Source organism: Halyomorpha halys, unplaced genomic scaffold (genome assembly GCF_000696795.3).
Source record: "Halyomorpha halys isolate HHAL.00 unplaced genomic scaffold, Hhal_1.1 Scaffold157.1, whole genome shotgun sequence".
Lineage (NCBI taxonomy): Eukaryota > Metazoa > Arthropoda > Insecta > Hemiptera > Pentatomidae > Halyomorpha > Halyomorpha halys.
Window position 1 is genome coordinate 1,517,420 of NW_027114029.1, and position 23,636 is coordinate 1,541,055.

Below are 23,636 nucleotides of genomic sequence, written 5' to 3' on the forward strand. Positions count from 1 at the left end.
GTTTATAAATGTTTTGTGTATAAATTTCTTTTTTATAAAGTTAATATAGCATTTTATAACTTTTTGTATCTTGCTTTATTTAACCCTGGTGAAGACCTGCAACGTGGGGCTAAACTTTATGGTATAATAAATAGTGTTTCGGCAGCTTTTTTGGACCCTTACCTGGACAATTTCCGTTTAATTAATTGCATGTGATCAGCTAACAATCTTTCAAAAACAAAAATACTCCAAGCAATCTCCGGCGGTGAGTGACGACTCTGAAACGATTTACCTCGAAGAACTACTTCCCCGATCCCGAAGCGAAGTGGGTCCTACCGCTCTACTGGATCTCTTGATTTCTGGCATGATGACATTGACCAAATATTCACAAATAGCGAACCCAGCAGTGTGGGCGACCGGTCTTTCTTGCACCCTATTTTGTGGGTGAAATGTTTTGGAGATGATATGGATGAAAGTAGCGCCCCATAGAGGATGATCCCCACATGTACTCCAGGAGCACCAGCCACAGACAAGGGACAGATTATGCCGCGGCGGCCGCAGATGGCCCCGGTAATGGCCTATCAGCCCATATGCCCCACCTCCATATGCTCCCGCCGCATAACATACATATTCATACAAGTGGGCGGACCAGCATCAATCCTCGGCTCCTTTATCTTCAGAGCTACCAACAGTAGAACCCTTCTATCTGCCTCCGAGTCTAATTTATTTTATTAGTACAAGGCATCTGCTAGTCATCGATGATGTTCTTTCTGTTCCATCAGAAAGGTTCTCACTAAGGAAAGGCATCTTTTATCAGTGAAAGAAATCCTCCTCGCAAGGCTTATAGAAGGCAGGACGAGAAGTTGGGGCTGCCGGGAAACCACAATCCTCTTCTGAATTGTCTCTTAGTACGTATAATTAATAGAAAATCTCATATTTTGGATAAAGTTTAGTGCGAAAACTAAAGTGGCTAAAAACGTCGAAGAATTCACGGATGCGCAACTTAAATGTAATTTCAGAGTCATATATTAAGAACGAGAAGAAGACAGAAGAGAAAGAAAAAGGAACGGGATAGCTTAGCGAGTAAGGAGCAGTCCCTGATTCCCAGGAATCCAGGTTCAAATCCAGCAGTGCCAGATAATTACTTATTCTATTACTGTAGCCGAGAGACAACCTTACAGGTTCAGAAGCCCACCGAGGGACACCAAGCCTCTATACTATGTGCACCTCCAATTATGGAAAAATCTTATGATTGATCTGAAAAATTACCTACTTTACAACTGTTGTTCAAAAAAATATACTTTCTTAAAAATTACTGAACCCCTACTGTGGTCAGTAATGATACACGAATAAGTAATATTTATTTTATTTGTGCCGACGTTTCGGCATGGTTTTCAGACCTTGATTAGAGCTGAAAACGAAAAGCGTGATAACAATACTTCCTAACAAAATACTGAATCCTTGATTCTTCATGGATTTTAGGAGTACTTTTTTATATTGAAATTAAATAATTTCAACCGATGAACATTCTTTAATTTAACACATACAAACAAAAATCGTTTACGAGTAATAATTAAAAAAAAAAAATTAGAACTGAGTTATCTACCAAGCGCGTTGTATTCATGCTCTAAACTAGAGACATGCTAAATTTAAAAGACTCAGGAACATACCGGGCCGTAGAAATCCAGCTCTGCACAATAGAGATTCCGGCGATAAAATTCTTAGTGTGTGCAAGGAGACCAACCTTTTAAATGTCCACTTATATAATTAAATTGTAGGTTGCTCTATAAAGTGTAGGTCACGATGTTGAAATTTATTTACAATTTGCATTTTAATTGCATTGCATTTCAATTACGAAAGCAAATAAAAAAAAAAAGTAAATGAATTCAGAGCAGTACAAATAGAAATAAAACTAGTTTAACGTACTATCAAGTAGATTATGAAACTAATCTTCGTAGGGGTAGTAGTTTTTATGATATTCGCAAACGATATGAATTTTAAATATGAAACTTTGTTCAAACTATAAATCAATTTTTTTTTTAGCAAATATAATGAAAACTACTACTCTTGTTAAGATGAGTGTAAACTACTTTATAGTTAAACTAGCTTTAATTTCAATGATGGCAGACATCAGTACTTCTAATAGTTTCTGAGATATATTTTTTCGTAATTCAAAACTTTTATTCGTACTAGATATCAGAACAAAACATATACAAATATAGAAATCAGCACTTGCAATTTATTTTGTAAAATGTCATGAAAACTATTACTTCTAGGAAGGTAAACATGATAAACTACTTTATGCCACATTAAACTAACTTTAATTTGAGAGCTTAGAGACATATGTATATTAAATGGTTCCTGAGACATTGTTTTTTGTTTTTTTTAAATTCAATAACTACTGATTTTTCAGTGCATTTTTTATGAAATGTTTCTTTTTAAAAACAATATTTATAGAACGTAAACAGCTCTACTAGAGTTCATATTTGAGAAAAATTACTCTATTTTAAATGATGTTCTATTAGGTTTTCTAGTGTTGTTGATAATTTTGAAAATAGGGAGCTCCGAATGAAAAAATATTATTAACGTTTTGAAGAAACAGCCAACATTTTTTATTCCCCATAAGTATACTTGGCTGACTCATCAATTTTGACGAGTAATTACACATTAATTTTCATTAAAGTAATAAAAAATTTGGATGAAATAACGTAATTTTTTCCACAGGGCTCTTATACTAGACGGTTAAATGTCCAAGCAGTAGGCCAAAGCGTAGGTGGAAGGATTACATCAATCAAGACTGATTTTGTAGATCTTAGTTCGGATGGGCATCATTGAAAAGATGTATAACCTTTGATTTTGTTAAGTTTTTATTATTATGATATGTGAAGGTGGGACTAGGTATAAAATCACACTCATTTTCATACGAGTTAAATAGGATAGTATTTATTAACGTATGGTCAAAGTTAAATCAAATTTTTAAAAAAATATAGAATTTAGTATCTTTGTATATTTTTCATTTCATGTTTATTTTTGTTATTTTTAAATGAACATATTTAGTTTAGCCTAAAATTTCATTATTATTTAATTAGTATTAATAAAAATAATATTAGAAACTAAAAATATTTAGTTTTATATTTATATAATGTTATAGGTATTATATTTTTGGCCGATAAAGGATGCCGTGTAAAAACAAAATACCCTTAGGGCTGTTGAATATGTAGGAAAATATGGGTGTTAAGGCCATAATATATAATTACCTTGTAAATAATATTTAGTTAGTCTTAGTGTTTAATTTATTAACGTTTATTTTTACTTATATTAATTTAATTGGATTTAGTTATTTGAAAAGAAAAAATGTAATTATATTTGTTATAATGAGTAATAGAGACAGTTGCTAGTGGCTGATAATTGTTGCTAAGACGTCAACTAGCAACGGACCGACCATCTTAGTTTTTTTAAAGCAGTTCCGGGTAATTAGTGGCCATGGTAGCGTCTAAGCAGCCCTGCCTGCCCTTATAATTTAATAGTTTGGACATTTTTAGTGAATTAACCGTCATTACAGTTCGGAACCAGACCTTTTCTCTCTTTCGACTTTAATATAAGTTCCAGATAATTAGTGGCTATGAACGTGTGTAACCAGCCCTGTCTGCGTTCATTTTGTCGGCTCGCCTAATACATTAATACGACTTTTGGTTGTCTGGACTATCGATGAGCCACTACACCAACTTTGGACCATTACAGCGGTGTATTTAGCTACAAGAACTGCGACCTAAACATCTCGGCAGCACTCTTCCTCGGGCCTATCGGAGTGGAGCAGCTTGCGTCGACTAGTATTTGTTCTATATATATTTATTTGTAAATTAGTTTATTGTCATCTTCATAATTTATGTAACTATTTTATTTTCATCTGAGAGGCCTTTTTATTTTTACTTGTATTCATCATTAGTCATCTTTTGTTAATTTTAGTTTTAGTTTTTAAAATGTTTAAATTGACCAAATAAATATTTTAATCCGAACCAGTTTGTCGTCTGTTCATTTTAAAGCTTTACAACAAAAAGACATAGTCGATTTGAGGTAGCTTTAACAATGGGGAAAAATAGCGCAAAATAAAAGCTGGATTGCACAGTATATTTGCTATTTTAATTTTAATTTTTTTATATTTTCCATTGTGATATCTTGAGAAAGTGTTGTTGGCTTGGAGCTCTTTGGGAACCGCTTCACTAAGGGTTCGCCTATAAAGATGACGGGACCATCCAACACCAGGCGCTCCCATTCACTGTCAGAAACTGACAGACAATCCCTTCCAGTCGGCTGCCACCGAGGCAATTATTTCAATTCCTATTCCATTATCACAGTTGACCACATCTCATAATTCTATCCTACGAGGGTCGGAGTGGGAAACACATCTATACTCCTATCATGGTTCTGCCAATCCATCCAATATAACACAATTAGATAGATAAGTAATAAAAATGGCAATATTATCAAGCATTAGAGTTTCCTTCTTTAGGTTAACAATTTCAAACATATTTATTGTACATGGTACGGAGTATCGACATTTTCAGTGGTAGATTATGTATCCAATGTTTCGAAAAAAAAAAAAAATTAAAAATAGTTAAGCAGGGCGACCACCAAGACAGGTCCCATATGCATCACAGGGCAAGACCTGTTTTTTATGCAGTAAAAAGACCAAAATATGCCATAGTATCTAATATAAAAAAAACCAATATTTGTTTCTTGGTATTTTATGCGCTGCTATATCGGCGGTTCATCCGATTGCGATGAAGCTTTTGCTAAATGTTAAGGATTTCCCGGGAAGGTTATAGACTATCCGATTTCTCTGGTAAAAAAAATTATTGACAAAATTAAACATTTTAAGCACGTAGCTCAGAAAGTATACTTTCTCTTCATGGTTATTATATGCCAATAAAATTTGCCTCTTTCTGAAGAATAAGAACAAAATATTAATGATTCTATTAAATGATTTTTATTCACTAAAAATTTTAAAAAATAAACTTAATCGATTTTAAAATTAGTATCTTTGTATAATTTTCATTTCATGTTATTTTTATTTGTTAATAAACCTATTTAGTTCAGCTTAAAATTTAATTATTATTCAACCAACGTTAATATAAATAATATTAGAAACTTAATATATTTAGTGTATATATATTTATTTTTAGCCAATAAAGGGTGCCGTGGTAAAAAAAATTCGCGGCGTCCATGTTAAGCTTAAATAATTTTGTAGCACCCTTCTAGAGGTAAATAAAATATTAAAATGCCTCCACAATTACGCTTAGAGCAGTTTAATATGTAGGAAAATATGGGAAAACATTGTAAAGTAAAAGCTAGATTGCACTGTATATTTGCTATTTTAATTTTTTTATTTTTCGTCGTAATATTTTGAGTAAGTGTATTTCAGTAAAGTATGTCAAAAACATTTATTTTTTTTTAGGAATAAGAAAATCATATTCGTTTATAGTGTCACCTTAAACCCTTAAATAGCATTTTTCAAAGAAACTAAAAATTAGAAATTTTGCACCTAGAGATTTTGTTTTTCAAGTGGTGACCATTTCTCATGTAATCATTCATAACTCATTTACTTTTTACCCTTACATTAATATAGAAAAAACAAAATTGTTAAAAACTTTTAAGGGTAGGCCTAAAAGAAGCAAAATGGTATATTTCGAGGGTAGTATTATTTAAGAAGTACCTGAATATAAATACCTTGGTAAAGCGTTTAGTTCGTCAGGACTTTTTAACCGTGCAATGTAATGGAATGTGCATAGTATCTAAAAGTAACTCAAGTATTGGAGCGGTACTAAGATGGCAGGCAGAAACTTTGCGTATCGACTATGTGGAGTTGTAGCCTCTAAGCTGTACATATTTGGGCCGTGAAGCACCTAGAGGGATTGGAAAATATACAAGCTAGGCACTGCAAGCGACTACTGTGTTTGCAATGAAACACCCCTCACCCCCCTGACTAGAAGTGGCACCCATTCCTGTGGGATATCAAATTTTAAAGCAAACTCTGTCCTGGCTAATAAAAATACTTAATAATAGTTGTACTCGTTTCGTGAAACAATGTTTTTTAAAGTTACTGCAGTAACAAACCATTTGAGGTTGCAATATAATTGGGTAACGCAGATAAGAAAAATATTGGAGAGCTTTGGAATGTTTGACCCGATACTATTTAATAAACCGGTAAGTATCAAAATTAGAATCCCATCTTGGATAGATATAGGAAATTTGTCAAGGATAAAGACCTCTTGTTTGAGAATCGACCTATAACCCAAGGTACAGCAGGGTCTTCATTAAAACGGATGGTCCTCAAAGCTACCTAAAAATCAACTGCTCTATAACACTTGAGAATAATTGGTCAACTACGACTCTCCGGTAAATATGAAATTACTTTAAGTGTCGGTTCACACAAATATATTTTTGACCCACGGAAACTTTGTCCAGCTTGTGATAGAACGGCCCTGGAAGATTGTTTCCATTTTTTGACAAATTGCCCCGCATATCATGGGAACCGAATCCGAAGCTAAGCAATATTAGCCGAAATCAGTATGAATTTCTGTCTGTACCCTCAGGATTGGATCTTAAACTGTTTTTCATATAAGTAACCCAAAACCTTTTGCTTAGAGCTTAACACCTATCGCCCCAATAGATGGTATAGTTTTTTTTTTTTTAATATTATTAAATATGAAGTAAAGTTTTTGTTTTATTCTAACGAATGTGGATAGCCCAGCTTGGGTATATTGTTTGTTATTAGTTTATATAAACGATCTTTAACTCATCATTTTTGTAAAATTACTACAATTGATTATCTATTTTATGTATTTCACAGGCTAACTCTATTTGGATGGGGGTTCCCCCATTAACAAATAAATAAATTATTATTATATTTTTCAATAAATGTAACAAGACCTTTAAGCGTTTCTCAAGATACTAAAAACGAATATGAACTTTGTTTCACTCCTAAAAATCTATTATCCAATACTTGTATGTAATATTACCATCATTAAGATTTAGTGCCAGTATAAGGGCAGAATATTGTTTTCAAATGAAGAAAAACTTTTGAAACATTTTATTTTATATCTCCGGTTATAATTTGTTTAATTATATTTCGTAAAGATTGGTTGAAATGGGTTGAAGTTATTTCTCTTTGTTTGATTTCTGAAAAGAAATCAAAGGCTTATGTAAAGCGAAAATTTTAGTCTAAAAAATTAATTTCCGAATTTTTCAAAAACTTGTATTAAGGGTAATAAAACCGAATATCAACTTTATTTTAGTTCTTCGTTACCGCTATAAACAAAATAGATATAATAAGCAATTTATTCAGTCATTAATCCAACGTGTAAATAACTAAATATATTAATTTATATCAAACTTCCAATTGTATTCAATTAATCTCACTACATCCCTAAATCTAGCAATTGGGAAGCATTGCCAGATCTGCTAGTATGTAATAAAAACCTGTGAAATACACAGAATAAAATATCCATCTTAAAATCTTTTAATATACAATAGGATAGCTAAAATTAACAAATATGCCTACAAAAGAAGGAATTAAAACTAACCGGATTTTTGTCCTTATTTTAATAAACCAAAATATGTAAATAAATCTATTCTCTTCTCTATTTATTGATATTCATAACTGTATTAAATGAAAATATGTACATCTAGTAAATGTGATAGCATTACAATAGAAGTATTCACGATATTTTGTTAAATATTAAATGTTTTACCATATTAAAAGTTTTATAAATAGGATTGTGAGCAGCCCTATTTAAAAACATGCTAAATGTTAAATGCATAAGAGCTCCTAGCGGATTTTTTATGCTACTTATTGTATAACCTTTCCTTCCAAAACTTGTATCTTGTTGTTTACTTCTAAGTTTTGATTAAAATAATTCATTACAACAAGCCTGAGTGAGTTAAAAGTGGAGGTTGTGTGAAAGAATGGCTCCTCAAGTGCCTTGTTGATCTTCTAAATTGTGAGGAAGAGAATCAAGATTAGCTAATTGACAACTGTCATTACATTATTATTGTCATCCATTGCTTTATTAATTATAAAAACTTTTTATACAATTCAGCACAAACTACGAGCAAGTAATATGTATAATACTACATTGCTTGTTTTTTTTTTCTTTTCGGCCACCAAGACTCCCATTGGAGTCCTCTATTGCCTAACCATGGTTGGGGGTCAAAGTTCTTCATTTTGTGGCACCACCACTCAATGATAAAAGTCAACGTCCCAGGCCGGATTCGAACCGGCACCGCCAATAGACATCAAATTGGTAAGACTGTTTCTTAACCACTGAGGTATGGGCGGCCATACATTCCTGGTTACTATAACAAACAAAATGATAAACTCAGCTGGTCTGTTGCGTAACTTCATTCTCCATAACAGACCTAGTAACAGACTCTCAGCCATGTTAGGGGTATTCATGATCTTTAGTTTAACATGTTAAAGTGAGTTAAATGGAAAAATATTTCCTTCTTTTGCCATGTTAAAACGATATAACAATGTAACATGGCTGAGAGTCTGTTAAATGGAGAATGATGTCACGAAATTGACCAGCTGAGCTTGTCACCGTTTTATTTGTTGTCGTGTAAGGTTACTTACTCCTAGGTTTTTCTTTGTCTTGTGTTTTGGACTTTTTAAAAAATACAATCAGTAGCCAAACTTTTACACTTCTACTTTTCACTTATTTTAGGTATGTTGTAATAAATTACTGTAATCAAAATTTAGAAGTAAACAATAACATGGAAGTTTTGGCAAGAAAAGTTACTAAATAAGTTGCTCAGAAAATCCGCTAGGAGTTCTTATGCATTTAATATGACTTTAAATAGGGCTGCTCACAATCCTATACTTATAACATTTAACATGGTAAAACATTTTACATTTAACACAATAGGGGTATTCATGATCGTTAGTTTAACATGTTAAATGGAGAAATATTTCCTTCTTTTACCATGTTAAAACGATATAACATGTAACATGGCTGAGAGTCTGTTAAATGGAGAATGATGTCACGAAACAAACCAGCTGAGCTTGTCACCGTTTTATTTGTTGTATAAGGTTACTTACTCGTAGTTTTTTTTTTCCTTTGTCTTGTGTTTTGGACTTTTTAAAAAATACAATCAGTAGCCATACTTTTACACTTCTACTTTTCACTTATTTTAGGTACGTTGTAATAAATTACTGTAATCAAAACTTATAAGTAAACAATAACATGAAGTTTTGGCAGGAAAGGTTACTAAATAAGTTGCTCAGAAAATCCACTAGGAGTTCTTATGCATTTAATATGACGTTAAATAGGTCTGCTCACAATCCTATACTTATAACATTTAACATGGTAAAACATTTTACATTTAACACAATTATATGTTGTTATATGTTATATCGTTTTAACACGGTAAAAGAAGGAAATATTTCTCCATTTACCATGAGTTTTTCCATTTAACACGCTTTAACATGTTAAACTAAAGATCATGAATACCCCTAATGGCATGATACATGAATACCCCTAGTGGATATACACTGACTAGTGGAGAAATTACCCATTGGTGGCATTCCAATGTAAATAATTAAAAAAGATAATAAACTTACAATTAAAAAGATAGAAGGCACTACTTCTAAACTAAAATATCAAAATTATAAAAACTTAGAATAATAACACAAAAGAAAAACAATCATTGGATTTAAAACTTATAACTAATTGGCGGTAATAAAACAATAAAAAATTCAAACACAAATAAATCGAAAAATAATTAAAACAATATTTAAAATGTGAAAATTTTATTCAATATTTGTTCTTATTGTTTCTTCATTCCTATTGGTAAGCAAATTGAAATCATACGGTGTTTAAATTTTAGAGGAATTGTGTCATGAGTAAGCCTATTTCTTGTAATATCTAAAAATAATCCCTGATTAAGTTATATCCCTTAACAAAAAAAAATAACAATAGAGCTCACCTGTAGAAACATTGCGGTCAATTAGTGATTTTCATTTGCCTGAAATATGTTTTGAGCAGTGGTTACAACAAACTACTTCTAAATCGAACATTTCATCTAGGGTTTTGGACGGGATGATCCGTGATTTAAACATTAACTAAGTGACGTATTTACTTTTGATATTTTAAAAACAATGAACAATACCACTCGTAAGCAACAAATTACACTTGAAACGGAGTGTTATGTAGAAAATTGACACGAAAAAGTGGAATTTCGGCGGAAGAATCAGAATTTATTGAAGGTTGCGTTTATTATATTGTTTGTTGAATTACTAATTAAATGAATATGTTCTTTTGATTGTAATCTGGAATTTCGTCTTCCTAATTGCACTTTAATTTATTACTATTTTTTTTAAACTGAAATAGTCTAAATTTGCAAACATGTACATTTATCGTCAAATATGAAAAATAACATTTGCTAATTGCATCCAGGTACACTGATTCGTGCAGATTTTTTTATCAGCAGGTTGGAAAAAACATGCAAAAGAATTATCGAACTGCATAAAAATGCCTTGATTATAGGGTTTGTTATTGAGAAGATTGTTTTGGGGACTTTAATTGCAGCTTTTATTCGTGCTTGCCTAAAGCACAAATTTTATGCACAATGCGAGAATCGTTAGAACGTAAAAACAGATGTCCTGGAACAGTAGCTGTGGAGAATGCCCAAAAATAGTTGTTTTTCCTTTTTTTGTTAAACAAGAGTTGCTATTATCCTAAAATATATGCGAGGTTCCATTCATATTATTGGGTAGCAAAGAATTGATTAACCCATTTTGCTTGATAAACAAAAAAATATCAACGATAGGTTTGATTTTTGTGTGAACTTTTCAAACAAAAAGTATGATTACCATAGTCAACCATCTGAAGGACCTTGATTGATGCATTGAATTTAAACATATGAACAAACAGTTGTTCATATGTTTAAACCACAGGGTTTCAGTGAATTAATGGGCCTTTGAATCAATAAAAATAACAATATTAAAAAAAAAAAAACAATTTAATGATTATGTTAAATAATACAAGTGCACATAAATGAATGCCGAACAAATATAACAAATAAAACACTAATATATTTACATAGGATATTTCACAATCATTGCTTTTAGACTTTAATTCAGGACGATCAGCATATAGGTTATTACGCCACAATTATTACTTTCACAACCTTAAAAATAATAATACATTTACAACAAATTTATTTCTTAAGACTCAACCATAAAAAGTAAGAAATATAATATAATATGCATTCTGATACATATTTTAACGAGTTTCAATACCACTAAGTTCACAGATTTCTGAATACAGCCTGCGGCAACGTTCATTAATATCTGGCTTCTTTACAGAGAACGCTGACATTTTTATACGGCTTTCATCCTGAAAAAACAAAATAACATGATATAATATTTAACAAAAAATATTTATTTTTACTTCATAAAATACTATTTATTATATTTTTTAAGTTCATGCCAAAACAAGAAGTTGAATCAATATTGTACCACTGATTAGTTGAATTCATGACATTTAGAATTAATGGATGCTCAACTGGACATGGTAAGTCCAAAATCTGACCAGGGCCCTGTTTCATAATAAAGTACAAACTAATACTATTAGTCTTGTAGATTTATCTTAATTCAATTACACAGACTTGTACAATAGTAACTTGTTCTTTAGTATTTTTTAATTCCTGTAATATCACCAACAGTCATCCCTATCATGAAAAAAATAAGTATTAGTATTAATACCACACTAGTTTCTACACTTGTACTATGAACTAATACTATTAGCTTTCATTATGAAACAGGGCCCTGATGTCACTCATCGATTGATAACATAATCCTTATTTAAGATTTTCACACATTCAACAGTTTAAAAAATTATTAATTATAGATAATCACAATGATATAATTAGACAATCTAGTTACTCACATATCTCACAAGAAAATCAGTGTTTGATTACACACAAAGCAATCCACTGAGCTATATCAATTTTGTTTACTTAAAAGTGTCAAAATCTTTTCTTTTTAATCAATATAAAAACAACAATTTGAAAGAGAGGTAAATATTTATTTTTAACAACTAGTAATTTATCTTCACCCATTCAAAAAAATATTTGAAGAATGGGATGAATCATGAAACAGAAAACATAAGAAAAAAAAAGCTTCAAAATTAATACATTTTTAAATTTCAAATAATGATAAAAATAAATTACATTGTATGTTTCCATTTTAGCTCTAAGTTTAAACTGAAAGGGTTGTAGAGTAACATTTCTGAATATTTCTCCAAATTGTGAGGTGTTTTCTTCCTGCAATTTTCCTACGGTGTCAGCTGATACACCCAATAACTCTTCTGCAGCCTCCTGAAAGATTGTTATCCATTGGTTTCCACTGAAGTCGCCTATATTTACCTATAAAAGCATTTTTAAGGTTGTTAGTAAAAGGTATACAATAAAAAAAAAATTCTTACTTTTATCAAGAAATGTATCTTAAGACCTCAAATTTCTGAAATTATTAAATTAAAATTAAAAAATAAGAATAAAATTATAATCCACAAACAAAGCGTAATGAGATATTTTATCACATTAAACATTAAATATATAAAATTAATAAAATAATTTATTATCTCTATTTAATGCCTATTAAATTCTTACAATCCCTAAAATCTTTTTGACTTCCAACACATAAGAGCTCAGAGAGATTTCACATGCTCATCCACAAATGATATGGACTTGATAAAATTAACAAAAACTCACTTAGATGAACAAAACAAAGACTATAAAATAAATTTGCTAAAACAGATAGTGAGGTAATAAAATAGAAAATAACTTCTTACAAATACTTACTAATATAAAGAATTATACTAAACATAAAGATATGCTTACACTCAACATCAGACGATATTTAAATGAATCAAATTCCCTGTTACATTTTTCACACTTATATTGTCCAGTGTTTTGATCAATAACCTAAAAAACAAAATGACAGAATATAAGTTTGTGTCAAATCTAATAAACCTGTTATAATAAAAATAAGACACAATTGTAATAAAACATAAATTGATGTTTTAACTGCAGATCAAATAATCCTGTAGTAAGAGCTCTCATCATTAATTTATTTTATGAAAAGGATTGTATTTTATTCTTTATCTAATTCATTATGTACTTATCAATTAATACTTATTATATTTATAGTTGTTCTGACTAAATATTGTTCTATTCTATATTTAAAAGCCTTGTGCCAATATTGTAATTATTTGTTTTGTAAATAGACATTTCCCAGAAGATTATTCATAAAAACCAAACTCCTCACCAGATAGGGCTGTCTTAAACCAATTGGAAGTGCCATTAAATTAGAGAATTTATTTCTAAAGAACTTTGGAAATTAGAAATAAATATACTAGTTGAAATTATTATTTAGATAATATTTGAAAAGTAATAATCAGTTGAAAAAAAAAAAAATGTAAAAACATTTCTTAGTCAGTAGGCCCAAGGAAGCTAATGGTTGCTCTGTCCCCAGGTCCTACACTATGATTATATACAAAAAATTCAACAAACTAAATTTTTTCTTTTTGAATTTATTTATTGATATTTACTAATGTACATAAATACATCAAGTAAATTTGAGGAAATCATAATGTTATGGTACAAGCATGTAGAGAAAATACCCATTGGTAGCACTCTATAACACTAAAACATTTTTACAATATAAGGTCTCGAGGCCATCTTCTTTTCAGATGCCTCAGAGTATTGTCCAGAATAAAAGAGGAAGCAAGATTAGAAACTAATGGGTTTGAGTGGTTAGGGAGTTTGTAATGAAAGGATTGATATCTGGTTCGGGCTAGATTGGTTACAAATGGAACATTAAGGTCTTTGTGGATGATTTTATTTGTGACATAGTAGGGAGAATTTAAACTGAATTTAAAAATTTTTTTTCTATAAACACTGCAGGGGAGAATATTCATACAAATTTTGCAACTATAAATCTTTCACCTGATTATACTAAATTAATATTACGAGATAATATAATGAATAAATATTCTAAATAGAAGAAATAGTGAGAACAAAAAATTTACCTTCTTTTGACAGTCTGGTGTGGGACAGGCTTTATAAACACATCTTTCCTGCCTCACATGCATAACTGTCGCATAAGTTGAAAAGTAGTCTGCCTTTTCTCCGCATCCAACTTTGGAAGCAACAGCTTCTCCAATTAAATACCACTTTCCACCACCGCCTGAGGAACATAAAAATTTTATGTTAAAATTTAACTAAAAGTGATAATTGGAATTTTAAATATAATTATTTAAAAAAAAACAAACATAACAACCTGATTCTGATCTTGAAGAGACAGAGTTAAATTTAGCATCTTCGGTAAGGTCATCAAACCATCCTTTTAATCTATGCGCATCTGGTATATCCGGGTTCACTTGAAGAACAGAACTAGCCAATAGCGAAACGGATTTCCCACCCCCAAATTCGGCTACTTTTCCTCCTTTGACAGCAAGAACAGGATGTGTATCTCCTCTGAATTCTTCAGCCTGATTTCCCCATAAAGTAAGTGTGACCTATAAAGGATACAAGCAAACGTAATAAATCTTTGAATACTTATAATTGTATCACAATCAATTACTTCAATTAGTTACAAACCGCTGTTAGAGATCGGTCCACAATAGTTATATCTCGTTTCTTCAACTCACGATTAGTCGTACGTGCAGTTAAGGTAACAACATCCCCTGCACTTTTACATACACCTATGAAATCTGTAAAATAATATATTATTGAAAAAATCCTCCATTTTTAATCTTCACTATAAAAAAGAAATGAAAAAAAAAGTCAAAAAGTTTATTGCTTACTTTAAGACTTTGAACAAGTATTAAACAAAAAAAGTTATGACTATATTCAAAAAGCAAGAAGTAGATTTGTCTTGAATATTTCTTGAAAAGTTATTTTTGGACTTAGTTCCCTTTGCCACTTAATGATTCAAATATTAATTAAGTATATTTTATATTAACAGTTAATTTAGGTATTTCATTATTTTGACGAATGGTTTCACTTGGCTATGTTTTTTTTTTGTTTTTTTTAAATCTCAGCTAATAAATTAAATAATTTGTACATTATTACACACTCACCTAGTATAGATCCTGCTTCAAGATCCTGAATAGTACTCAAAGAAGAAAAATTAAATTGCAATTTGGGTATAGCAGTATCTTCATCAGCACAGGGAATAACCTGGGTCTCATTAGTAAAACTCAATTCATAATTGTTATTTAATGTACAAAATTTCTTATTGGCCATTTTAACTTGGCACTTGCTTATGTAGTAGAGTTTATCCTCCTAAAAAAGATACATAACATCTTGTAAAAACAAATACAAAAAAATTAAGAGACATAAATTTTAAAAAGAAAGAATATACAAGCTAATCTAATCGGCCATTCTCATTAATGCGTACATGGATTCCTTGGAAGTAAAAGTCAAAGACTAACAAATTTTGACAGTGAGAGAAGTCTCCCCCACTCAGGTTTGCTGAAAATGGAAGGAAAATTTCAATGAATAGAAAAATATGTTTTGATTCCAATTCAAAAAAATGGACTGAGAATGGATCATGAAAACTATCAAGAAATCTCACTACTTCCATCATGTTGTAAGATATTTATGACAACCTCTGATAAAACTATCAGAGGCCATCTATTTGCTCATATACAGAACTGTTTAACCAATTAAAAAATATTTTTGTAACAACAGAATAAAATTGTGTAGTTCATCAACTTCATGCAAATAAAAAAAAAAAAAAAAGCTAATGATTCTATTGACCACAGGAAGCTACATTTTTATAGAGCAGGGAATACCAAACAGGTTAGTTACTTTCTGAAGTAAGAGGTCAACAACAAATAGTAAGATCAAATTCAAAATATTTTGTCCAGTTCAAATCATTAATTATTAAATTAAAAATTTAGAAGTTCGTTTAGATTTAAAAGATCTTCTCAATTTTATTTTATTTAGAGCTGGAATATGTCAAAAAAAAAAGAAAGAAAAAAAAAGGTAACTCAAACAGAAAATCCCTTTCCCAGGTTTTACTTTGGATGATGAAATATTGGAGTTTGAGTATACTGATAATTAGGAACGAAATAAAGAATTAAGATTATAGGGTGCAGAATTAAATATTAAGTTGAAGACTTAAATATTAAGTCGGTGTGAGACCGAACTTGTTAAAGATAAAGAACCATGTCTCAAAATAAAGACAGAAAAACAAAATAAATTTGTTAGTATTAAAAGCAGTAATAATTATGTGGATATGCGTATAAATATAAGAATGTAAAGAAATATTGTTTGGGGTCTACACTAGAACAAATGAAATTCGAAAGGAAATAAAAGGGAGGTTAGTTTGCAGTCAAAGTACTACGTTTGCAGCTAAAGTTCTACTTTCAAGCCTTGTTTCAGAACCAAAAAAATTACCATGCCTCCAACTGTTTACATTAATTCTTACATTAGTGAAAAAATAAAGTCTCAAGTATTTTAAAATATGTATTGAATATTTGGACCAAAGAGGGGAGAGTTAACTTGAGAATTTACAAGGCTAAAGCTTATCCAAACTGCACTCAGTAAGTATAATTGGAGTGTAAGCATCATGATGGATGAAATGTGTATGCTTACTAATGAACAAATAACTAAAAAGTTAATTGACACCCATGATTCGTGGGTGAAAATCTGATAGGTAAAACACGTACACAAATAGGACAATTGTGGTAAACTCAAACCTTCCTAACTTCTCCTTGGTTTTCACTGATACCAGCCAGTAAAGAATATAGTATACAATTGGTAGAGTTCACTAATCCTTTAAATATATATTATCATGTCAACACTGAACATGAATAGAAGTGTAGGAAGTCGAAAGTAACACTTAAAAGAATTATGGAAATACAACAACTCCATCACAGAATAAAATAACTAAATAAATACTAATAAAATTCTCTTTTTTCCTGGAACACTATTAATGCCAACCAGTTGATTTTTCTTAGTACTAGTATTTTGATTTACATTTATAGATCAAATTATTATTGTATCATGTAATTGGAATGATGAGATTGAGTTCGCTAATAACATGTTGCATTTAGAGGTCTAATCTAGACATCTGCTAATTTTTTCAAGTAAATGTTTCACCTTTGAGTACATTTATACCTCAGGCAGTGTTACAGGGTAAAGAAAATACTTCAACTTGAAATTATTCAAAAATCATACCTGTATCATATCATAGAATTTGTCTACTTGATCTTTGAAAGCAGTTGCTCTTATTTCTCCAGACTCATCAACAAGATCCATACTGAATAATTTTCCTTCACCTCTGGCATTTGACCAGGTCCTAACCTGTGATTTAGCTGTTACACGAACTTTGATTGTCCAATTGTTTTGATAAGGTGATATACTGGCAATAGGATGGGTTTTGGTTGTTTTAGGTGAATTATAAATAGTTTCATTGCTGTTGTGATATCCATTGAAAGCTGGAGAAAAAGAAAAATGTTAAAATAATCTGAACATTATTAAACTAAAATAATTTTAGTTAATTTAAAATTATAATTAAAATCCAAGATATAAAATCTTCTGAAAAATTCTTAACTCATGTTTGTGTTTTTCAAATAAAACTATATATGGTAAATGACATTAGAAATATTTAAAATGACACCATTAACATAGTCCTTTCCAGCTCAAAATAACTCTCTAATTGTGATATCTATATTTATTCTTCAATCAAATAACTAGTTTTAATGTAATTTTTTTAATAGAAGCTATACTTCAAAGTATGATAAAAACCACAGGTTTAACTTTATATAATAAATGGAATATGACTAAAATAGTCATTACTATTTGAGTTTCATTTGACCGCACCCGGACCATATTCCATTTATTACTACACATAGTCAATCAGCGATCTTCTAATTTAACTTTATGTTACAAAATAACATATCTTAAAAAAATTTAAATTTTTAAATCACGATCATGAATTATCTACCTGGCTTAGACTTGGGAGTAACTGGTTCGTTCATTCTTTGCTGAAATTGAGGTTTCGGCTGGGAAGCCTGTGGAGCTGGCTGCACTGGGGCACAGGCTGACTGAGATTGAGGCTGATTAGGATCGAACTGAACAGGATTACCTATTTTCATACCTACTTGCGATCCATGCATGATTACTTCAAGGTCTAATATTACCATTATTCTTCTAAAGTAAAGAAGAAAATAAAATTTAGAATCTTTAATAATAAACATATACATAAAAATATGTATTAATCAGAAAGGTTATAAGTTTTATACTTATCTACTGGTAATAGGAAAGAAAATTATAGCAATTGAGTCAAATTATCAATGTAAGATTTGTTTTCTCTGGATTAATTTTCTATTAGTTTTAAAGAATTATTTTATCATAAAATTTTAAGTAATTTGAAGCATAATTACTTCAGAATGATTATAAATTAAAATAAATCCATGCACTGATAAAAACTATAGCTATAACCTCCAACATTAGTTATTGTTCATACTTTTTCTAGCAGACCAAATATTACAACGAATTTTTGTTCAGCTAAAACTATAAGATAAATAATATACATTAAGTTAAAAAAATAACTTTATAGATTCATTATTCTGGCAAATGACTTAAACAATCCTTTTTAGGCTAAAAAAATTTTGCGGCACCCTTACTGGGCTAACAAAATTTCATGTCAACCTTGTCAAGCTATAAACAATTGAGAGTGGTTCAATATGAAGGAAAATAAGAAAAAACAGTGAAAAGTAAATGCTGGAATGCAGTGTATACTATCTATTTTAATTTGATAATATTTTCATAAAATGGCATTCGTTTGTAGCACATCTATCATACACTTCGGGCAGCCTAGTTTGGGAACCACTGACTTAGACTAATCCAGCAACGAATAAACATGTTATTTGGTAGGGCATAATTTCAACGTTATCACAAACTTCATAATCATAATAGCTACTTTGCTTTAATAGTGGCACAAATGACAAAAAATTTTTTGAGTTTGCATTGAATCGAACATATTCCTAAGATGGTACAGCATTCCAGGGATACTTTCTCTATTATAGTCCTCCTAAAAACTGTTCCAAAGCTAGCAGATCATAATCATAGTACCCCCTGTTTTTGAACAATCTAGCGAGCAGGTCTAATAAAAATGTTTAAAAACTTATGTTAATTAGATGTCAAACAACACAGTAATATGTTTGTTGAACAAACAAAAACTTAAGCAGATACACACTAAAAAAAAACAAAGACAAACCAAAGGGACTTAATTGACAATCAAATGTAACTAATTAAAAATGTATCAGGGTATATAAGCAGGTAATATGAATGTCATGTCTCTAAATCAATAAATAGACCAAACAAAGAAAAAAGTTGCCTTAAAGTGACCAGGTACTCTTCAAAACGGACCTCTGTAACTTCTAGGACAGATCCTTTTCGATAAAAAAAAAACCAACAAAGTTGTGGAAATTGTGTAACTTGAGGTTAAAACGATACGAAAATGATGTCTGAGGTGGTAAGTTGATTGGCTATAGAGCAAAAAGAGTAAGAGAATCAGATCTTACTTCCTTTAATAAGGTATATTTCTATGAAAAAGAAATATGGAAATTCATTATTAAAAAATTGACAAAGTCTTTCCAGCCCACCCTTTCAGTCCTAGCCTAGTCAAAGTACATGAAAGTGTTAAATTCAATAAGAGAAGAACCATAACCTATCCACTTAAAGTTTAAGTAACTTTAACCTGATACTTTAAGTTTACAAATACAAAAATTGATTAAATCCAATATTCATCATATTTCATGTACTGTGGACGTATGTGCATTGACAACCATTATCAAAATTTCATGCAGCTGATTAGATTATTTCAACACTAATAAGAAACTTACACGGTAAACAATAATATAAGGGACGTTGGTTCAATGAAGAGAACTTAAATCATACCATCATAAAAAATTTCAATTTAAAAAACTTATTAAATTCAGTTCAACGACAAACTTCAAAGCACTACATTATTTAAGTATTAGATCCATAAATAATGAAATACTCTACATTACTCTTAAAAAATTGTTTAAAACAATACAAAGTAACATAGTCATAATAAGATGAGACAAACAGACAACTTACTTATCACCTTTATCTGCATTTTTGACAATACTTGCAACATGATTTGTAATTTTTACGACACTGTTTTCCACCAAATCTCCACTAAGTAACATAGGTGTTAGATGAGAAGCAAGCATAGCATAACTATTTAAGTGAACACCATCAGAAATTAGAATCCTGTATCTCTTACTGGGGTTATTACTCGAAATTTCTTTGCTGCCCTACAATTTCAAAACATTTACATTATAATATATTGCACATCACAGAAAAGAGGTAAATAAGAGCTAAATAAAACTTACAAGGATCTGTAATACTGGACAAACTACTTCACCTCCAGTCATTATGGTCTGTAAAAATACAGTAATCGAAAAGTTAAATGTTTGTCATAGCAATATAAAAGGCCATTTTAACTAGAAAGTACTCATTACCTGTATTGCACCTTTCGTTAACTCGTAAGACATTTTTCAACAATAATAATAAACAAAACGTCACTGAACACTAAGTCTCATACAGAGTACTGAATGTGGCTGCGGCACTCGTCTTCCAGGCGGGAAGTATCAGTTGCAAAGAGGCATTTCTGATTAAATAATCAAGATAAGTAAAGTAAAATATATTTCATACACATTAATTACACATTTTTATTTCCAGATTTGATTCATTAACAGATTTCTAGAAGCAACCATAATGCAATATTTGATTTCTTTGATAGTGTGACTTTGTATGATATTGTGTCCCTCCTACACACCTTTGCCAGTCACATTGACAATTTATGTATCAATAGATAATTTGTGCATCAGTATAGGACTCCAATGGGAGTTTTTTGGGAGCCGAAAAAAAAAAAAAATAAAAAAAAAAATAATTTGTACATTCAAATAGAATTTATACAATTTCTAACCCAGTAATAATTATTCTAAACTTTAAATTTTTAAATAATATTTATGAAAAAGATCTGCGAAGAGAGGAATATTTGCGGAAAATAAACAGCACCCGGCTTCGCTAACGGAAATCCTCAGATTTGGAAGATTTAGAAAGTGAATCAATTACAACTGTTCGTGTATAAGCGCTATATGAGAGATAGCTAATATTTCCAGCTGAATTATAAACGTCTTTGTCTCAGATAAGTCCTTTCCTTTCATAATAAGTTATAGCTTGACGCTCGAGAGTCTCGTGGGGCTACACGGCAGCAATAGCTCTCATTTGTTCATTATTATTTTCACTTATATAAATATAGAATACATAATAGGGAGAAGTTTTGCGGCTGTAAACAATCTCGAATTCGAATTTTGGAAGAAAATATACCTTTAAGGTCCCTGAAGTTCTAGTGACCAAGTCTAGCAAAATTGTCTGATCCTTTGTGGACAGCTAAGATTAAAAACGAAAAGTCGTAGGAAAATGAAATTACATATTTAGGGCAGGTGTATACCTGGGATGTAACAGCAACATACACAAAGTTATAAAACTTTTTCGTTATATTCCACTGACCGGAAGTGCCACTTTATATTATAGATTTTTCACGAAGACGGCTCTAACGGTTTTGATTAAACTTGGTATCTCAATGTACAATTAAATATTATCTTTAATACCAGCTTATCCTCATTGAAATAGCCTGACAGAGCTTAACAGCCGAGCTTTCAAAATGGCCTAAAGTGCCTTTAATTTTGTTTGTTTCAGGTAATTAACGACCTCAAATTTTCATTAGCAATGAATAATGGATAAATATAAACTATGAGAGGATTTTATTATTAGGTCAAATCCTTAACAATAAGAAAATAAAAATATTGTTTTCTGGTTGAAAACAAAGAAGAGAACTATTATAACTTATTAGGTACAGCTGGAAAGCCAAAGATTTTAAGAAAAATAATATATAACATATTACCTCATCTCTTTTTCTTTGACCTCAGGTGCATCAAAATGATACAGGCAGATCAATAAGAAGTGTGTGTTCTTTTTTTGTTTTTTTTTACGAGGGTGGGTGGAAAAATTCAAAAGACACGGATAGGCCCGTACCTATCCGTGTGTGGGATTTTTACCCACTAAAACCACCGCCCTACACCTGTTTATTCCTCTCCACGGGACCGCCGCTAGGCATTACTTCATGGAGGGAAATAGCTGAGTACCGCCTCGCATTCTTCGCATGGTTTTCACGTTTCCATGCTAGTTACGTCTTCTAGCCCTCTCTTCCTCTCCCAACCTCTTGAGAACGACTCTGTGGTGAATCTCTTCACTGCGTTCCAATGCTGGTCTGTGTGTGCGTGTGCCGAACCCAATAAAGCCAGTTTTTTTCAAATCCCTCTAAAACAGAAAGAAAACAATTAATTAGTGAATGCTTTATTATTGAAAAAGGAATAAATCGTATTGGGTATTACTTTTTACTACCTTTGATATTTTAAGGTTACCTGTGATGTTTATTTATTAATGGACATTTCACAATTAATAAATAAACATTACAGGTAACCTTAAAATACCAAAGGTAGTAAAAGGTAATACCCAATACGATTTATTCTTTTTTCAATAATAAAGCATTCACTAATTAATTGTTTTCTTTCTGTTTTAGAGAGATCGGAAAAAAAAATAAAGCCAGTTTTAACCTTATAATGCCAAAAGGCAAAAAATAAATAAAAATAAAGCCAGTATGTTACAGCAGTTCAAACGTGTTAAATCGTATTCCTTCTTCTCTTTTTTGACATTTTGCTTTCGCCGATACTAAACTTGTGCCGAAATCCGGGAACTTTAGATATCGGAGTAATTTTCAGTCTAAAAGAATTTTTTCTTTCTTTCATTGTTCTCTTTGAATTATGACCAGTAACGGAATAGTGAGAAGAGTAGTTCTGAACCTGGAAAACAACTAACCTCAAGCTGCAGTCAATCAAACTTTAGCAGCTGACAACCCACCTCCGCAGGAGATTCAACCACTACCAGAAATCTCTTTAGCAGCAATTTCAGGCCACGACGCTAGAATGGATTAAGGTCCGTACGGCATGAACAATGTACTTTCTCCTTTTACTATAGAACATCTACATTCTAAGGAGTCTTTTGGAGTATATTATTTTTTGTTGTCAGTATTTATAAAAGTGTATAATGTTTTGGGGCACACATTATTTCTGAATTTAACAAACTTAAATCTAATAAAAACTTAATCCTAATACTACGTGACCTTACGTAGTGTGTTGCCAACGCACCGGAGGGGGGGGGGGGCAGATGTTAACGTGTTGAATGAATAACGAATTCCTACAGTACTGAAGTGAATCGCAAGCAAACATAGTTTTAACTATTTCTGAGCTTTAAATTGTTTAAGCAATTCTAGATATAAGTGTAGGTTAAAAGTAATAGGGTCATTCTTTCTATAATTTTCCTATTTATTCCCGCGGTCCACCAAATTGTCTGATTGTTTTTTTACAGCCTCCTGCAGCCAAAAAAAGACGAAAAATGACTTTACCTGATTTTTTTGTCGAATCCTGCGTCTACAAATAATTATTTAATTTTTTGCAATAAAAACATGATTAAAATAACTACTATTT

The 23,636-nt window shown here is 30.8% G+C and overlaps 1 protein-coding gene across 1 annotated transcript; it reads right to left on the reverse strand.

The window, feature by feature from the left end:
- Positions 1-10,979: 10,979 nt before the first annotated feature.
- On the reverse strand, positions 10,980-20,695 carry RpA-70 (replication protein A 70; the record flags this gene model as incomplete). Its single annotated transcript, XM_014417480.3, is given in 12 exon segments — positions 10,980-11,375; positions 12,211-12,405; positions 12,880-12,963; positions 14,070-14,227; positions 14,321-14,558; positions 14,641-14,753; positions 15,123-15,327; positions 17,230-17,489; positions 17,999-18,204; positions 20,140-20,339; positions 20,418-20,465; positions 20,547-20,695. Coding segments are annotated over 12 exon segments (1,854 nt in total). The 3' UTR covers positions 10,980-11,261.
- Positions 20,696-23,636: the final 2,941 nt, after the last annotated feature.